General features: G+C 48.3%; 1 protein-coding gene across 1 annotated transcript in view; it reads left to right on the top strand.

Moving 5' to 3' along the window:
• The window catches only part of Tspan14 (tetraspanin 14), a 60542-nt gene that overhangs the window by 36938 nt on the left and 3728 nt on the right, over positions 1-19876 (top strand). The window contains exons 3-8 of the mRNA XM_021203200.2: positions 11282-11332; positions 13009-13155; positions 14450-14620; positions 16473-16598; positions 18079-18123; positions 19509-19628. Of these exons, the coding sequence (XP_021058859.1) occupies positions 11282-11332; positions 13009-13155; positions 14450-14620; positions 16473-16598; positions 18079-18123; positions 19509-19628 (660 nt within the window). The remainder of the gene's footprint in view (positions 1-11281; positions 11333-13008; positions 13156-14449; positions 14621-16472; positions 16599-18078; positions 18124-19508; positions 19629-19876) is intronic.

Here is a 19876-nt window from a genome sequence, read left to right as displayed (position 1 = left end):
GCATCACATGGGTGAGAGAATAAAAGAGGGAAAAGGGAGGCCGAAGTTAACTTCTCTGTCTCTCCCTGTCTCTGTCTCTCCCTGTCTCTGTCTCTGTCTCTGTCTGTCTCTCTGTCTCTGTCTCTCTGTGTGTCTCTCTCTGTCTCTGTCTCTCCCTGTCTCTGTCTCTCTCTGTCTCTCCCTGTCTCTGTCTCTCTTTCTGGGACATTTCTCTTTCTAATGCTCGGTGACCTTAGAGGCATGTATGTGCTAGGTCAGCGCTTTGCTACTGTGCTTTGTCTGTATCCTTCAAACTCCATCTTATGGCAAGTCCACTTTAGCAGTAATGAGTTATTCCATTCATCCTCAGTACCTACTCTCCTCTGAAAATCCCCACGTCTCAACACTCTCACAATGGGGACAAAGTCTAACGCGTGGATCTTGAGGGGCATAGTCCAACCATAGCAGGAGATTGTTGTTTAAGGGGTCTGGTTTCTGTTTTGTATTGTAAAAAAAAAAATTCTCTGATGGCTGCTTCCATTTTGATAGACTTAATACCACGGAGCATGTTTACTTGAACGTGGTTAAAATAAGTTATATCGTGTGTGTTTCACTGCAGTTTAAAAAGAAATGTCTCATTTTAGCAGGCAGAGGGAGAGAAACTGAAGCAAGGCTGGGGGAGCTGTGGAAGGCCTCGTCTTTGTTCATACACAGCCTAGTTCTGTAAAGAATGTGCATTCTCTTGGATTTGCTTCCTGAATGTTCTTGAGGGAAGTTATCTGCAACTCAGGATTGCTTTCCCTCATAAGCGTTGACCATAATCTCTACAAGTTCAGATAAAGCTCTTGCCTGGATCTTATTTCAAAGATAGATTTAAGATGAAGCCTCCACCCCTGCTAAATACAGACAGCAGGCCACAAGGAGAACCTTCTGCTTGTCTTTAGTTTAAAAAAAAACTTTACAAAAAAATAACACTCTGCCATTGACACCCATAGTGACTTTATGCTTGAGCCATAGTTTTCCGGCTTGTAAATTTTGAGTTAGCATCTGAGCCTTACTGTGCAGCCTTACTTCTGACTGAAACAGTGGAACAGGAGGGAATGAATATCTGAGCTCTGCATAACTTAGAGCCCCGTCCTTCAGGGTATCTGATACCTCCTATGTGTAGGGTGAGGATAATTTATGATCTGGATCAGGAAACTTAAGAACAAGGGAGAGGTTATTGAGAGTTTTGCCAGAACACCAAATGAGCCTCGGGCAACTTCTGGCACCCTGGGATCAGTGGCTGCCTTTTCCAGAGAGACAGCAAGAAGCCTGGTAGAAGGCACAGCCCTAACCCATCCCCCAGTTGATGGAGAATTGGTCCCCCCCCCCCCCAGCTCTAGCCATGATGAATGAGACCCAGGTCTGATTGCAGTTGGTTTCCCAGCTTCCATTGGGGGAGGGGGGTGTCCTTGTTTTCTCTCTCCCTACTCTTCCTCTACTAAGGGAAGGTCTCCTGTAGCTGTGAATGACCTTGCATTTCTGATGGTCGTCCTGGCATGGACTACTTACTGTCTTGCCAGTTTTATATAGGACTGGAATTTGAACTCAGGCCTGCATGCATGTTAAGCAGTCATTCTATCACCTGAGCTATGCCCTCAGCTCCTTTGCTTCCATCTTTCAGATGACTCGTCTACGACTTTAGTGATACAGTGTAGTTTTGTTTCCACTGCTGAGTTTCCGCATTACCTTTTCTTTCAAGAACTGTTGAGGGGACTTTTGCAGTTGTGTGAGTTCCAGAAGACTTGAACAAGGCATCCCAGGATAGCTTGCATTCCTCTTCCATGCTACAATTGTCTCTGTAGATGTTTGTAGTGTCATGTCCTCTGGGACCATATCTTCAAAATCTGGATAGCTACATTATCACATCAGCATCACTGGTGTGGCACATTTAGGTTGTTGCCGCACAGTCTAGCTGGTTGTGTTTTTTTGTAGAAACTTGCACTTGAGATATTAGGTTGTTTCAGCTTCTCTTTCTTCCAGATAAGGTTGTAGAGACTAGGTTTATGTAATACAGATTCTTCCCTGTAGGAAATGGAGGGAAGTTATTGCTGGAATGGAGTCCCAGGAGTGAGATTAAGTGGGTCAGAAGGTGTGTACATTGATTTGACCTGGCTGACACATTTAACAGTCAAAATCACTTTCCCAGCAGAGCTGCCTCAGTACACAGGAAGTGAGCCGCCTTATCTCTTGGCATAGGTAGGGATGTATGTATTCTCAGTCTCAGTCTTGCCAAGGCTGAGGGCAGAGGGCAAAGACTGCCCTGGTCAGGGACTCCCCTAGAACTGAGGTGTGGAGTATTGACTTTCCCGAGCCTCAGCCATGTGTGAGGCTCAGACTGCTAGGGAATTTATGGAAGAAGGTTGTCCTAGGAGCAGGGAGGCTAGTGTATGGCACGTGGTTGTTGCATAGCCACAGGGTTTATGTGCATGGCACGTGTTGTTGCATAGCCACAGGGTTCATGCAAGTCCCCCCCCCCATGTGTGTGTGTGTGGGGTGCATGGGTGTGCATGGGTGTGCATGTGGTTATCTCTTTTGTGCAGTGACTCACTGGTGTAGTAACTGTCAGAGGCCTGCCTGCTGTGTGGAGTTCCTCACTTCCATCTTGTTCACTGTGTTTTTTTCTTATTTATTTCTTCTTCAGAAATCCCTTTAAAAAATTCTGTTGAGGGTCTGGGAGAGGGCTCAGTGAATAAGTCACACTTGCCAAAGTGAGGACTGGAATTCAGATCCCCAAAATCCACACAAAAACTGGGTGGGTGCTCAGAAGGCGGGTCCCTGGGTCTAGCAGGAGACCCTGGCTCAGTAAATAAGGTGAAGAAGAAGGAAGGCACCCGGGACAGCTAATGCCCTCTGCACAAGTACCTCCCCTGGCCCAGTCTTCGGCTTGGCTCATCCCCTGCCCTCATCCCTTCCCTATTCCAGGTCACGATGTGTGTTCTCTTGCCGCCACACCCCTGTCCTGAAGCCTTTTTATTCTGCCTCATGAGCCCCTTCTGGATCCACAATGATTTCTAATAGTGGCTGAGCAGTCTGTACTCCTACCAGCATTGTTTCCCTGTACCCTTACCAACCAGCACTTGGCTTTCTTCATACTGGCCCTTCTGACCAGGGAGACATGCAGTCTCAGAGTAGTTTTAATTTGTACTTCCCCAATGTCTGGGGATGTTGAGCACTCAAAAAACATGTGTTTCCTGAGGGGAAAGAGGCAGGTGTGTTAATTCACACCTTTAATCCTGGTACTAAGGAGTCAGAGGCTGATAGATTTCTTGAGTTTGAGGCCAGAGTGAATTACATGGCAAATTCTAGGCCAGCCAGAGCTACCTGGACAGACCCTGTGTTCTGTTCATTCAGTTCATTGGCCTGTTTCTTGATTTGACACTTTGAGCACTTTTTTTTTTTTTTGTATTTAATTTTTTTGCAATTCTATATATTATAAACCCCTTAGTCTAATGTAGCTGGCAAAGTTTTTTTTTTTTCCATTCTGTAGTAGGCTGTCTGTTCACTCAAGTTGGTGTGTGTGTGTGTGTGTGTGTGTGTGAAAGAGAGAGAGAGAGAGAGAGAGAGAGAGAGAGAGAGAGAAGCTTTTTAATTTCATGTGATTCTGTCTGTCATTTCTTGAGCCTATTTTTTGTGCTGTTACAGTTCTACCCAGAAGATGTTTGCCTATACTTGTGTCCCGCAGTGCTCTCCGTGCGTCGCCCTGCCTCAGCATGAACTGTGTTCTTGTATCCCACAGTGCTCTCCATGCGTTGCCCTGCCTCAGCATGAACTGTGTTTTATGCAAGGAGAGAGATTTCACTATATAGCTCTGGCTGTCCTGGAACTCTGTAGTTCTTCGGAGTCATGGAGATTCCCCTGCCTCTGCCTCCTGAGCACCCTTTGCTTCTTTCCTTTTCTCACTTAGGTTTTCCTCTGAATTCCTGCAGTATATGTGGTGTCTGTCAGTCAGCGTATGTGGTATCTGTCATTATATTTGGTGTTTGTCTTTAACTCTTTGCTAATTCGGTCTTTGCTCTTGTCCCTTTGTCCCCTGTTTATTTCTGTCATCTTATTACAGGTCCCTTTTTTTCTTTCAGTACTTTTTACCTGGATGCATATTCTTCTAATTCTTCCCCCCCCCCTTTGGTTTTTTGAGACAGGGTTTCTCTGTGTAGCCCTGGCTGTCCTGGAACTTACTCTGTAGACCAGGCTGGCCTCAAACTCAGAAATTTGCCTGTTTCTGGCTCCCAAGTGCTGGGATTAAAGCCGTGCGCCACCACTGCCTGGCTCTCTTCTTCTAATTCTTTCATGAGCATATTCTTCTCTAATAGTATAATGTTATAACATATTTTATTAAGGGCATGTGTCATGAATTATATTCAGTTGTCGGCTGTTAAGAACTGCTAAAACAACTGGGCAATAGGGACTCATGCCTTTAATCCCAGCCCTCAGGAGGCAGAGGCAGGCCGATCTTTTGAGTTGTGGCCAGCAAGGTGTACAGTGAGTTCCAGGACAGCCAGGGCTACAGAGAGAGAAACCCTGTCTTCAAAAAAAAAAAAAAAAAAAAAAAAACCTGCTAAAATAATACAAAAACATATCAAAACTACAGATACCCAGAATTTATGTGACTAAACTAAAGGAAATCCTGTCCTTCATCTCTAGGTCCAGATGGTTTTAGTGTGATAGTTTCACGCTGGCCGCCTGAGGCCTTTAGGTCAGACCTGGTTCTGCTTGTTTTAAGCATAATTTTCACTGGAAGGAAGCCACGTCCATCATCTGGCAATCCTCTCTGGCTTCTCCCATCATTCACCTCCAGTGGAACAGTTGCCTCAGAGTTGACAGAACATACGAAACTGAGAGTGTTTACTGTCTGGCCCTGGCTTAGTAACCTGGATTTCTCTCATTTTAATCATGTACTGTGATAGTGAAGGCAGGGGTTGTCATGCTGGGGTGCTAGCTCCAGCCTCCCTTGGATGGCTCTTCCTCCACTGGCATTCCTGGACCTCAGGTTACTGGGTCAGCCTCCAGTTACCACTGTTACAGTGGAACAGTCCTTGCCCTTCTTCTGGGCCCTTTGCTGGGTCCCTTGCAAGGCTGCAGAGGGCACATCTGCTTTTTGTTCACAGCAGCCACCCATCCGGAGAGAGGAAAAGCTGGTGTGTGATAGCTTTGTGACCCTGGGCATGGTGCCTCCTGCCTTGGGCCCCATTTCCCTTATAATGAGGAAGCTGAGGAAGCTGACCCGAGCCTCCCCTCTGGTTCTCAGACCTTTCAAACTTCCTTTGAGAGGCAGGTTTTTTTCACAGTTTTAAAATCGGGTATTTATTAGTACTGATTGTATGTGTGTGCATATTTGTGCGCGCGCGCGCGCGCGCGCGCGCGCGTGTGTGTGTGTGTGTGTGTGTGTGTGTGTGTGTTTGCCATGTGTGTGTTCCATGCTGTGCATGTGGAGATAGAGGGTAACTTTAGCACTCTGAGGGTCCCCCCGTTTCTTAGTGGGCAGGGCTGTAAACCCCATTAGATACACTGTGATTCAACATTCAGCCCTCTGGGTGGAATTTCAAAATCAACTTGCATTTAGGGCAGCATTTTCAGCCTATGGGTTACAACCTTTTGGGGGCCAAACGACCCTTTTGGGGGTTGCCTAAGACCATCAGAAAATACAGGTGTTTACATTATGATTTATTAACAGTAGCAAAATAATAGTTATGAAGTAGCAATGAAATAATTTTATGGTTGGAGGTCACCACAACATGAGGAGCTGTATTAAAGGGTTACAGCATTAGGAAGGTTTAGAATCCCTGGTTTAGGGTCTGTGCCTTCTGGAAGCCAATCTGACCCCAAGTTTAGTTGAATCATTGGCATCTGAAAGAATCTAAAGTATCTCTGGTATTCTGTGAGCCTACACACCTTGGGATTTTCTGTTCTGGTGTATGCCAGGACCATGGTTTTGCATCCTACCTGGCAGGACTTAGGTGGCAAAGCATAGCCAGCAGAGGAACTTGATTGTCAGATGGAGCTACAGAGGCGGGTGATGGCCACTCAGCGACCTGAGCTGTGTGAAGAACAAACTGGATAGTATAATTTCTTCTGGCCCTGGCTCTCCCCGGCTTCCTGTTCCTATTCTTCCTGGCTTCTCTTCCTGAATACCACATCTCTGTTTTCTCCAGAGGCAGAAACTGAGCCTCTAGACCAGGGACTTTTTCTTAGGACACTAGCATGTTTGGGAGCTGGGTAAGGCTGTCATAGTTTCTTTCTCCATGCTGGAGTGAAACACCTGACAAAAGCAACTCAAGAAGTGAGTTTTATTTTGGCTCATGGTTTGAGTGTATATATAGTTCGTCATGGTGGCGGCAGGAGCGGCAGGTGGCTGGTCACAGTCAGGAGGAAGAGAGAGGTGAGTGCTGATATCCCACCCATTTCACTTTCTTTTTCATCCCATCTAGGACCTCTGTGAGGAACTATGGTTTTACAACCTCAGTTAAACCTCTTTGGAAATCCGTGTGTCTTCTAGTTGATTCTAAATCCTGCAGGTTGGAGATTAACAGTTACTGGGGACATACAAAATCTTCAGTGCAGCAGGTGCAGCTATTTGAGGAGTCACCCCAGTGGCCCTTCAGGCCTTAGCTCTGAACCCAGGACAGCAGGGCTCCCTCTGTGTAAGCAAATTCTGTTGGAGTCTTTCACCAGCCCTTTCAGCCTGTTAGAAGGGGGTCTCTGCTGTATGGTGGAAAGCATAGGCTCAGGGAAGGTCCGGCTTGCAGGAGTCCACTTGATAAAATGTTGCAGAATGAACCCTGGCCTGGGATGCTGACCTGTGCTGTGTATTTATTTAGTACTGTTAGGGACTGCATGGTGTTTCAGTGTGTTCCTTTCTGCTTATCTCTGAGATATCTCTAAGGAGGCCCTGGTCATCAGCCCGAGTTAGTGAAGAGATTGACTGAGGACCAGAGGTCAGGAGCCCAAACCCTCAAAATGTTGCGTGACTACTGATGGGATGGCAAGATGTCTGGAGTCTCCTACACACTTAATGCAAGGGGACAAGGCCTTTGGGTCCTGGGTGGCTGTTCCTGACCTGCTTGTCATTCAGAACTTTCTCCTCCTCCTCTCCAGCATGACTTAGACACTTTTATTGAGATTTGAGCCTCCTTAGGTAAAGTGCGGGAGGATTCTTGTGGCTTCCAGAATAAGGCAAACCTGTACCAGCTTAGGAAGCACCACTAGGATCTCTTTGTTTTTGGAAGGTGTCCTATTCTTGATCATCACATTGACTGTGTCTGAAATTAACTAACCCAAGCTGTTGGATATGTACACCTGTGGGGGATTTTTCTTAATTAAATCATTTCAAGTGGGAAGACCCACTTTTAATGTGGATCTTTTGAGGTGGAAAGATAACATCTTTTATCTGGGCTACACCTTCTGCTGACAGCCTGTATAAGGGCCTGGAAGATAGAAGCTTTCATTCGCTTTTTGCTTGCTTGCTTGCTCTCACTGACCTCTTCTGATGAGCCTACTTCTTTGGGATTCCAACATATACTGAAAGCAGCTGAAACATCCAGCCTTGTGGACTGAGCAATTACTAGATTCATGGACCTTCTTTAGGTAGGCAGATATATATATATATATATATTCATACTCACTCACTCATTCTACTCATTCTATCCGTTTCATTTCTCTACAGACATGACTAATACAGAGGGGGTTGTTGTATTGTCGTGTGTGTCTGGGGCCTTCTAGATGAATTAACTCTAGGGAAGGTAGCTCAGAGATTTTCACTTAATAAACTAGGCCCTGGAGCTCCTTGAATTTTATTGGGAGCTTCTTTAACCCATTGTCCCAGTGGGACCGCCTCCTCCTTAATTGCCCCTGCATTCCTACAAAGACTAGAGAGAGCCTTCCGCTCTGGTTGGGGTGCCGACTCTTAGGATGCACACTCTTAACACCTGGCTGTGTAAGATAGTTGTTTGAGAATCGTGCAGCCTAGAGACTCCTCTGTGGGATCCGTCTTCCCTGGGTCTTCTGTAGATGCTCTCTAGGGAATGGGACTCAGAATGCTGCTTCCTCTTCTGGCCCGGCGCCCTGGGGGTAGTGAGATAATGTGTTGTCAGGGGTACAGCTGCCCAGATGGGGTTCTTAAGTCTGTCACCAGCGTGCTGTGTGACCTTGGACAGATGTTTCTACATTTGTTCTCCATCTGTGTGGGAGTTCTGGGGAGGAAGAGACCACTCACTTCTGGAGCTGTTATGTCCTCCCAGGGGCACGTTACTTCCTTGTCTGGGCCTTTCTCAGGGTCCTTGACCATAATTGGTCTCCAGAGTTTCTGACTTGGGCATATTCAGTGACTCCTGCTCTGACTTGTGGCTATAAAGTTCCTATCTTCGTGGTATGAGTTAACTTCACTTCTTCCTTTAAGACAGTGAGAGACGATGTATGATGTATTCTTATTCTTAGTCAGTATAAGAGAAAACATTGTTGCATGGCTGTGACTGATACAGCAAGGAATCTCCTATAGGTCTTGAGGATGTGTGTGTGTGTGTGTGTGTGTGTGTGTGTGTGTGTGTGTGTGTGATGAACGGAAGCCTGCCTGCATTTGCACAGCTTGGTATATATGCTTTGGCAGGGTAAACATCTTTCTCTTTGGTTACCCCAGGGAAGAATTAAAACAGCACCTAAAAGCCAGATGTGGTGGTGAACACCTTTAATCCCAGCACTCAGGAGGCTGAGACAAGAGTATCTCTGTTAGTTCAAGGCCAGCTTGCTCTACATAGCAAGGTTCAGTACAGCCAGGGTTACACAGAGAGAATTTATGTCACAAATGAACAAACAATACAACATGGGTTCAGTAACACTTAAGTGTACATGGCATTAAGGCTGCTTTAATGCAGTGAAAAAATAAATGGGAATCTGTGGGTCCCACTGGGGAGGAAAGGGGGGGGGGTGTTCTAGTGTTACTGCTCAAATGTTTCAAGACAGCCTTCTTTCACCTGGGCATATGGTACCTGAAGTGTGTGGGCTGCTGTAAGTGGTTAGGCAGGCTTAGTTTTAAATGAGTGTGGATAGAGTAGTGTTAGATACTTGCAGTCTTATTGCCCCACTTCTGTATATGTGGTTTGGATGTGATAGGCTCTTGCCTAGCCCTGAGCAGTGGGTGAGACCCAGAAGTATGCCTGGAAGGAGAGTGGGAAGAACCCTAGGCTTCCTTTGTGGGATTCTTGTATGGGCCCACTCTGTACTATTTTTCTCTGCGTGAGTGGGTGACAGCCCTGAGCAGACAGACACCTTTGTAGAGAACATGGCTGTAAGGTAGGCACAATTCATTCAGCTTAGGATCAGGGCTACAAGGAGAACCACGCCATAGGTAGTTCTGAGTGATGGACAGGAGTCAGCTTCACATAAGAAGGCAAAGTTGGACATCTCAGGGAGATCTAGATATGAAGGAGGAGGAGGCCAGGGACTGATACAGGAGAAGAACCTTTAGACCAGGGAATGGTGCACTGTGGTGGAATCTTAATTTTCTCCTATGTGTGAGGGGAAGTCATTAGAGAGTTTGTAGGAGCGGAGTGACCTGCCCATAGCCATGTTCATTAACCAGCAGCTCTGTATCTGAGTTCACCCAACCAGGACAGAAATCACTATAAAAGCAGTGTGTACTGAACAGAAGACCTTTCCCCCATTATTCCCTAAACAGTACAAAGAACAGCTATTTACAGTGTTTACGCTACTTGGTGTGGTGAGTGGTCCAGAGCTGAGGGACGGTGTATGTTCATTATCCACGGGACTTTGAGAATCTGAGAAATTTGGTATGCACTGGGGGCTTTAAGGCCAGTCCTTTGGGTATCACTTGACGGAAGTTCGTTGGAGGCCTGGGAAGAGATGGGTTATAAACAGGTGAGCTGAGAATTAGAAAGAAAACTGGTCTTGCACACTTTGATGTTTCAAAGGTAAAACAAGCAGAGTCCCAGTTGGTGAATGTGATGTTTCTTTCCCTCTTGTGGGTTTTCTTCTAAATGGCCAGTGAACAGATGGTGGTGATGTTTCATGAAGGAAAAGAAGCTAGGGAGAGGTAGACTGTGAGACAGGGGAGAGCTGCAAGGCTGCTAATCACAAAGGTGTGTGATTCCCGAGTCCCCCTGACTGCTCAAAGGGTTTTTATACTGTTAGGTTTGCCATCATTTAGTGGGGTCTGTATGGGAAGGACAAGAAGCAGTCAAGGGAGGAAGACAGCCCCGCCCGAGCTGTGTGTGCTTGGTATCTCTGGATCTGATTGAAGGAAGAGGACTGACCAAGAGCTACCTCACTTTTAAGGAAGTCAGATGAGAAAAAGGCCTCCAACTGGGACCTTAGGGAGTAGTAGGGTGGCCTGTTGGTTTTCTTGCCATCCATTGTGAAATTCATGGGAAGGAAAGGAAGTAATCGCATATGGCATCTGGGGAGAACAAAGACCTTTCCTACTGAGAAACCAGTGTGGTATGGGGTGGCTCAGGGAACTTGTCCACAAGGCTCAGGATGCTAAAACAAACAAACAACAACAACACAGAGCTTGCTCCATTTATACAGCATGGGGTTTATATGCAAAACAACTATTTTGTCTTAGGACTGTGTGGTCCTTTGGATGGGTCCAGTTCTCTTGGCTGTAGCGAGTGCCTGTAGGGGGGAGGTTGGGGTGATGTAGTACCTCTCTTCTGCTTAATTCACCAGCTACGACCCCAGTATCTCCTGAGCACATGTGTGTCTCACGCTATGTGTAGGTGGGATGAGGAGGCTGCACTCTGGCTAATGAATGACCCGAGTGGCTATTTGTCTGTGTTTGGAGTCTGAGGATGGGTGGTCTTGTGCTCTCCCTGTAACCTTGCCTTGCAGCTGGTCTGACCCATAGAGCTGGGCCAGAAGCGCTGGTGAACTCTGGCAGCCATCAGGGGTGTGCTGTCCTGACACTGAAGCGCACACTGAAGCGGGTTGAGGGTGCTTGTTGGGTAGGAAGGAAGGAAACAGTCTCTGTCAGGGTAAGACAGTCAGTCTGCTGTGGCAGTCTCTAGGGATCTTTACCTCAGCGCTCTGCGGCTCAGTGTCTGGAGTAGAAACCAGCTGTCAGCTGTACTGGGAGGTAGGTGCTGGTTACCTGCAATCTCCATATCCCTTGGTGGAGAGAGCTTCTGTCATTTGCAGGGTTCTGACGCCTAGGACAGAACACAGGAACATCCAACTAGAATGTAGACTTTGTCCTAGTGCTGTTTTCTGACCTTATTTTTCTCTTCTCCTCTCCCCGCCCACCCCCAAGCTGGCTGGAGTTGTCTTCCTTGGAGTCGGACTGTGGGCATGGAGCGAAAAGGTAGGTGGAACCTTGACCAGGTCCAGAGTCATTGGACTTGAATTGTCCCCTCTTCTAGCCTGTTGAGTAGTCACTAGCTGCAGAGAGGGAGGGTGTGTAGCATTAACCCTCAGAAAGAATGTGCCTCTGAGGTTGTATGTGTTGCTGGAGGTCAGAGGCCAGCACTCAGAGTTGGGTGGGCGGTTGTGAGCTCAGTGAGGATGGGTGTGCTCTCATCCTGTTCCCAGAAGCCCCAAGTAACCCCAAGGCCAGCCTGGGGCTGTCTCCTAAAACCCATCACGTACCTCTGGGAGTGAGATCGCTGAGCAGAGCCTTGTCTACTCCCGAAGTGCTTGTGCTGGCCTACAGAAAAGGGGGTAGAACTTGGTTTTGTGCCCCATGTGCTACTTGCCCCTGTGTGAGGGAGGGGATCCTAGCCTCTTACTGTGCAGATAGACAAAGGGGCAGTTGGTATTCTAAGGGGTCAGAGCTCCAGGGGCAAGGTGGAGTCATAGTGCCGACCTTACCCATGGTAGATTAATGCTCGTAGCTTAGGTGCCGAGATCTGGAAGGAGGAGCAAGGAGAACCCGGAAACTGAAGCACCCCCTGTTCCTGTAGGGGAACCTGTCACTGCTTCCAGAAGAAGAAAGCACCACATTTTGGTCTATGGGCTTTTATGTGATGGTCTTAGGAACAGAGTAGGGTCTGCTCTTGAGCCTGTGCACCTTTCTTAGAGGCCTGTGCACCCCTGATGTCAAAAGCTGGAGTACAATGTCTGTCCCAGTGACCTGGAAACAGCAACCGTGCATAACAGCGCCACCGTGTGGCTCTATTTGGCACTGCAGCAGACTTGACCTGGATGAGCCCTGAATCCTAGAGCTGGTTACACAGCTGCTTAGCCAACAGCGCTTTTCTCTTTGAGTATCACAGAGTCTGTCTGTCCATTGTAGCTGCCACTAGTCACTTATAACTATATGTATTTTAAACATTTTACTGATTTTTTTTGGGGGGGTGGGGTATGTATATGCTTAGTAGAAGCAAAAAAACAACCTACCTAGGTTTGGTGTTCTCCTTCACCATGTGGGTCCTGGGGGTTGAACTCAGGTTGCCAGGCAAGGCAGCACGTGCCTTCACCTGTTGAGCCATCTCACCAGCCCCTGACTATCTGTGTTTAAATAACAGTGATAAGCCAATTCTTGTTGCCCCTAGCCTCTTTCCAAGTGTTTTTATTATGAGTACAGCCAATGATTCTCTTTGGGTGGTGCTGTCAGGATCATAGACACGTTTATGGGCAACACTCTCCTCTTCATCTGCCCTTGCTGGGTCGGTTTCCTCAGAAATGTTCATTGTGAAGCTGCTTGTAGCCAGTTGGGCCGTGGCCTAGGACTCCCCTTCTCTGAGGCCTGGCCAAGGCTCCTCACAGGCCACTGAGGAAGCTGGGTCTGCGCTCACAGGAGCCCCCAGTCTCGGTATGGACCAGGAACTTCATGTAGACGGTCTAAGGGCTGTGGTGGCCAAGGACAGTATACTCAGGGGCTCCAGGGAGTGGGCAGGGACACACTCTGCGCTGGCTCTCGATGACAGCCGAGCTGTGTGAAGCAGACCCCCGCTTCAGTGGCTGGCTGGCATAACTTGCCCCCAGGGCCTTGACTCCCTTCTAAGGACACTGCTACCTTTTATTCTCTGCTCCTCTCAGGGTGTGCTGTCCGACCTCACCAAGGTGACCCGGTTGCATGGAATCGACCCCGTTGTGCTGGTTTTGATGGTGGGCGTGGTGATGTTCACCCTGGGGTTCGCAGGCTGTGTCGGGGCCCTCCGAGAGAACATCTGCCTGCTCAAGTTTGTAAGTGATGCTGGAGTGGGATGTAGTATATGGGATGGCTAGAGATACCAGTGCCGGCTTGCATCTGTTTTCTGGCCACACGAGGAGGGAACAGTTCTTTGAACCTGCTGCCTGGTTAAGAGGGAAGGCTTTAAGGAGAAAAACCCAGATGATGGTTCCTCACGGTAGGGAAGAGGGGTTTCCTGGAGTTGCCAGCTAATTGCGGGGGTTCTGCTCACCTCCTTGGCTTTATGGCTCTCCTTAGAAGTTCTAAAGGAATTGTTTATTTTCTGTTCACCTTTGTCCTTCCTGGCTAAGATCAAACAGGGTTGCAATAGCTTTCGGAAATCTTTTCCCTCCTCCCGGGTGTGAATCTGTTGGATGTGCAGTATAGTTTTTAGTTTTCTAGCAGAATCACGAATTACTAAGAGTTTAGTTTTATATTTAGATACAACTTCATATTTAAATGTATTCAGTTAAAATTAAATAGCACCTGGTGAGGAAAACACTTTTGTTTTCTTTATGATCTATTATTTGTTGAGCTTATTAGGTCAGTCTTTCCTCATTTGGAAAGCAAAGCACACACCTCTCCCCAGATCTCCTCCTCTTTAATAATACTGTGTTTTGCATCTCATTTCCATATGAGCAGGCTGTGTGCACACTTGTGCATGCTTGGGGCTCTTATCTGGTTTGCTTGGAAAGGTTCTTTCACATTTCCAAGATGTGTCAAAGCTTCATGGCTCCCAATAGAGTGTCACCATGACCTGTAGCTGGCAGCTGTATTTCCAGAGAGGTCCCTGTGTAGCTGCAATCCTCCTCGCCCAGTACTGACAGCACTGGTCCCTCCAGAGCGGTAATGAGCTCTGCAGGGAACTCAGGTGTCCTGTGTAAGCTGTTTCAGACAAGCTCTATGTCCGAGTCTTAGTTTCCACATCCATAAAGTGGGAGTGAAGACTAGATGTCTAGGATGGTTGAGTGGAGGGTGGGGCAGCCCCTCCACTCAACCTGGGTAGAGTGCCTGGGTAGAGCTCTACATGGAAAACAACTGACTTCTTTTTCATCAGGTGGAGGTGGGGGAGGGCCTACCTCCTAGGCAGTGATGGGTCAGAGCTTTGTCCTTCCCCCTCACTTCTCTCAGCCATCAGCTGCGCCATATGTGCATGGGTAGTGGGGAGTCCCATTTACCGAGACGGTGGCGTGCTGCGGTAGGTGGTCCTCACCGAGGAGGTGGCAGTGCTGCAGTAGGCGGCCCTCTGCCTATGCAGGTCTGCCAGGCTGCAGATGCTGACTCTACCTCTCTCCTTTACCCTCGCAGTTCTGTGGGGCCATTGTGCTCATCTTCTTCCTGGAACTGGCCGTGGCCGTGTTGGCCTTTTTATTCCAAGACTGGGTGAGGGATCGGTTCCGGGAATTCTTCGAGAGCAACATCAGGTCCTATCGGGATGACATCGACCTGCAGAACCTCATTGACTCCCTTCAGAAAGCTGTAAGCTCTGCCCCTGACAGGCCTCCCGCTAGAGCGTGCCCTTTCCCGCCTCTGCTTAGTCTGGGATGCCCTGCAGCTGAGCTAGAACAAGGCCTTCCCTTCTCAGAGTGGCTTTTCTGCCACAGCATGGGAGGTATGGCGCATGTTCCTAGCCTCTGGTCAGCCTCGCTGTGCTCAGCTGCTGGCATGGCCGTTCGGGCTCCCTCTCAGCCAGCATTGGATTGGTCAGACAACTCTGTCTCCCATTCCTTCCTTTTGGGTCCAGTCTTCCCTAGCCTTCCATGGTGGCCATGTTGGTAGTCAGAGGCCTCCCAGGATCTTGCCCTGTGGATATAGAAGGGATACAAAGGACAGAGCTCCTCCCCCTAGGACAGTGACTCACTGCAGAGCTATTCCTGTATTCTTCCTCTCTGGGACCTTTTCTCCTTCCTGTTTGAGAAGAACAAACTGCCTTGGGGAAGCCTTCTCTGTGGAGGGATGTGACCTCTCTGGAACTTTCCTCAGGGAGCTGACTAAGCAGGCTTAGGCTGTGTCCCTCAGTCTTCCTGCCCCTTCCCCTTGCTTGCAGCTGCACCTGGAAACTTGAATCTCTGGCTGCTCCAGCCCCTGGGGCGAACCACTCCCTGGCACCGTGGCCTGTTTGATCTGCCTCTCCCAGAAGCCTGGCTTCTGAAATGTCTTTTCCAAGGAATACTTGGTTCCAAAGAGAAAATAAACCAGCAAGCACTAAAAATAACTGACCCACTATTATTAACTAAAACTTGTTTATCCTGTTGCATGTAGCATGGGGGTCCAAAAAAACCTGTTTACATAATCAGAGAGACTCCTGTGTGTTGTTATTGACTTGGGAGAATCCCGAATCCTAGTGACCTTGCTACACCTTTTCAGTTTTTTCTTTTCTTTTGTGTTCAAATGGCCTTGGGTGGGTCTGCTAGTTTCTCGAACTTTCCCCTGCTCTTTCCTAAGAGAAGTCATCCCTGCCGCCCATCTGTCCCAGTCTGTTTTGAGACAGGTGACAGGATCTTGTTATGTAGGCTGCCCTCAAGCTCCGGAGCCTCAACCTCCTGATTACTGGAATTGGAGGAGTGTGCTCTACCATGCCCAGCTTCCTTTCTTCTAAAATGTAAGAGGCACCCACCAAGTTCTAGGGCTCATGATAAAACATTAGGTGGTCATTAGGTCATGAAGGCATCCTGCATAGTGGAGGAGTAGGAATGGAGAAGATTGGATTTCCACTGGAAAGTTGGCTGTGAGGGAGGTTGGCAGTAGAGATCGTAGATCTCTGGTGAGTGATTCTGTCACATTGATGATGTGATGTTCTTAGTGTGCTGGGTGCTAAGGGCTTTTGTCAGCTGCACTAGGTAATGGGGAGTGGAGGGTGGGACTCCTGGTCAAGTCAGATGGTTAATGAGTGGTTAAAGAGTCGCTGTTGCTGTTCACCTTAGTTGCAATTCACCCCTGTTGTTAATGATCAGCAACTGTTTTATACAAAATGGCCAAGAAGGTAACTAGGGCCAGTGTGGCCATTTATCATGGAGAAAGGCCTGGTCCTCACTTAGGCGGTGTTCTCTGGGGTAGGAGAGGGGCATATCAACGGGTCTTTAATGGAGAAGGGGTGTAGCTTGCATGGGCTCTGCCAAGGATGCCTGGGACTTAGCATGCTAGCTAGACTAGTCGGTCCCCATGGGAGTCAGCATGGCTGCAGTTTTCCTCTGAAAGCATTACCATTTGTTGGTGTCATTCAGTATCTGTGCGAGCCCTGCTGTCTGTAAATGGGAACATAAGAACACCTTGCATTGAGTCATTGACCCTGGCCCCCTCATGTGATTATTGGCAATATTTATAATTTCAGAATCAGTGCTGTGGGGCTTATGGCCCTGAAGACTGGGACCTCAATGTCTACTTCAACTGCAGTGGTGCCAGCTACAGCCGAGAGAAATGTGGGGTACCCTTCTCCTGCTGCGTGCCGGATCCTGCAGTGAGTATATGCCGCTTCTGCAGCCCCACAGCTCCTGCCACTTCCAGTGCCTTCCAGGCTGCTACTTTTCAACACCCTGATGGCGTGTGGTGCATTCCCTTGGCTTCCTCCCACCGTCCTGGGTCCTTGCAACTCTGAAATCCTGTGCATACATTCTGGAACCCTTCTCTGTGGTGCACCGAGGCTCTGCGCTAGATCATCCCTCCTCAGGTGGTTCTGCCTTAGGAAGGTGAAGGTGGTGTTCTCCGGTCCTGCCAGCATTCGTGCCTTATCTGCACAGTGTCCTCACTGATCAGAAGCTCTCAGGGAATGTGAGGTTGCACATCACATGTGGTGGGGCTGGGCATGGGAGGCAACAGCTCCATGCTTAATCCTTTTCTAGCCTTTTCTTCACTTGCTTTCATTCCTAGTCTTAGGCCTAAATCTTTGAGCTTCTGGAAATTGAGTACATTGGGTAGCCTGGGAGGAAACACTATGTTTCACCTCAGCAGAGAGCTGCCCTGCACAAGCTTCTGCACAGCCCTGTGGTGCCTGGTCACAGCCCTGAGAAGCAAGCCTTCACTGTTAGGACCTGGGCAGGCTCCTTGGTCTGGGAGAAGCCTGATTGCTGAGGTTGTGCAGTGGAACCTGAGGTGTCCAGGAATGTTAGAAAAACACCAGCGTAGCCAATGTACTGAGTGTGATGTCATCTACTAGCAGAAAGGTTGACAGACTGTGACCCAAGGCTAAATGAGGCAAAATACTTCCCTTTTTGGTGGTTGTTGTCATCCAGTTTTGCATCACTATAACAAACCCTCTGAGGAGAGGCTTGTGGGCTCAGGGGAAGAATGCATGCTTACTATGCCAGGAGTCCTAGCACTAATCCCTGGAATTTAAAAAGAGTCAGCTGGCTCAGTGCTGGATGCTTTCAGAGCTGCGGTACCTGCTGGAGACAGCAAGGAGCACATGGCATAGGAGGCTGCCAGCTCTGTGGCTAAAGAACAAGACAGAGTGCCACTGTTTCTTCCTCCTCGGCGCTGTTCCCCAAAGACCCTACTACCTCCCCACAGCAGCACTTGGGGCTAAGACTTGGGGGATATTCTGCGTCTAAATTCAAACATGGCCGAAGGGAAGAAGAAGTATAATATTTTGTGATGTATGAGAATTGGTATGAAGTTCAGATTCCAGTGCCCTTAGTTTCCCGGCAATATAGCTAAGCCTGATAGTTCATGGTTGTCCAAGTCTGTGTTCTTGCTGGTGAAGTACAATAAGTCTTGGTTCTGCAGCTCGCATCTACAAAATTTACTGCTGAAACAACACAGACGTGGCTCACTGTTCCCTGTGCTAGCCTGGAAGGGGAGCAGGCAGTTGACCTCAGGGTGTGAGCTGTGATGTAATTTCTGTACGTTTCCTGGTGCTCAGTTGGGATTGTTCTGGTGCCTCCTACCACCGGGTTTTTGACAGGTCTTTGGAGTGACTAAGTTTTCTGCTTTTCCTACAGCAAAAAGTCGTGAACACACAGTGTGGCTATGATGTCCGGATTCAGGTAAGAATACCAACACACAGCCTTAAAGGATCTGAGGAACCGTTCCTTAGGCTTTAGTATTATAGTCTAACCTCCTGCTTTAGAACAGGGCAGATTGCAGTGAAGAAACAGGAAGATGTGATTAGAAGGTGCCATCTAAGCCAGAAGTGAGCTGAGTCTGGGTGGACTACCGTGCATGTGTGTACGTGCATCTACACATGTACTTCTAGCATACGAGAAGTCAGCAGCAAGACACTGTTTAACCAGAATGTAGCACCAGACACCGAGTCTGCCAGTGCCTTGGTGTTAGGCTTAAGCCTCCACAGTGGTGAGGAAGAAATTCCTGCCACCTGAAGCCACTGGTACTTTGTTGTGGTGTCTCAAAAGACCAGAAAGATGTATCAGTGTGAAACCTAGCTGTCCTGTTAAGAATGTCATTGCCACTTGGGGCAGCCATAACAAACTGTAGAGACTGGCAGACTTACATGACACTTATTTTGTCACAATTCTGGAACTTAGTAGTTCAAGATCAAGCTGTCAGCTGAGTTGAGTCCTTCTGAGGCTTCTTAGAAAGATCTGCCCCAGGCCTGTCTTCCTGGCTTGGACATCTCCCCTCCTCACATGACTTCCTTCTGTGTGTATACCACTGTCCTAGTCTCTTGTATGGACAGAGGTCAGTTGGTCGGACCTTATCCTGGTAGCCTCATTTAAACTTTTCTCTGTGAAGACCCGTCTTCAAATCAGTCACAACCTGAGGTTCAGAGGTTTAGAATTTTCAGTGCAGGGGCATGATGACACAGTGCATCCCATAATACCTCTAACATCTCTGTTGACATGGAGGGAAATGATGGGGAAGAAACGGGGGCTGATTGCTACTTATGAGGTAGAAAGAGTGGGGTGTGTACTGGGACAGTGTCCCCACACTGACAGATTTCTCAGGGGGATTGACAGAGAGGGAGCTCCCTGACTGTCTCCCAGAGCCAAGCTTATCAGTAGGGGACAGAATCTAAAGAGCCACTGCCCTTGCTTCTTCCACCTTCTGTGACTTAGAAAGCTTGGAATCCCCTTTCCTCTTTACCTTGAGAGATGCATATTTTCTCTTCCAGGCTGCAGATTACCTCGCACCTGCAGATGTGGAGATTCAGAGTGAATTCATCTTTGGTGCTGAGAACCTTTAGTTAGATAGGCAGGATGGCTGCTTGCCCCGGGAGGGGCCCAGACTGATTATGAACTGGGGTGTGTCTCAGGCAGGGTTTCTCCTGTGGTCCTCGTTCAGCCCCCTCAGACCCTCATCCACATGCGGTGCTTTGTCCTGCCCATACAGAGCTAGGCTGTCTCAGGGCAGGGCAGGGCAGGGCAGGGCTTGTGTGTGTTCAGGCTGAGACCACTGTGCTGTTTCTCTGCAGCTGAAGAGCAAGTGGGATGAGTTCATCTTTACAAAAGGATGCATCCAGGCTCTGGAAGGCTGGCTGCCCAGGAACATCTACATTGTGGCTGGTGTCTTCATTGCCATCTCACTGCTGCAGGTATGTCTCAGAATCCAGGCACTGGGCCCTTAACACATGGTATGCTGTAAAGAAATCTGGCCTAAAGCTTGTACAACCACTCTGGAAATCAGTCTGGCGGTTCCTCAGAAAATTGGACATAGTACTACCAGAGGACCCAGCAATACCTCTTCTGGGCATATACCCAGAAGATCTTCCAACTGGTAATAAGGACACATGCTCCACTATGTTCATAGCAGCCTTATTTATAATAGCCAGAAGCTGGAAAG

Source organism: Mus pahari, chromosome 8 (assembly GCF_900095145.1).
Source record: "Mus pahari chromosome 8, PAHARI_EIJ_v1.1, whole genome shotgun sequence".
Lineage (NCBI taxonomy): Eukaryota > Metazoa > Chordata > Mammalia > Rodentia > Muridae > Mus > Mus pahari.
This window is presented reverse-complemented; position numbering and strand designations above follow the sequence as displayed.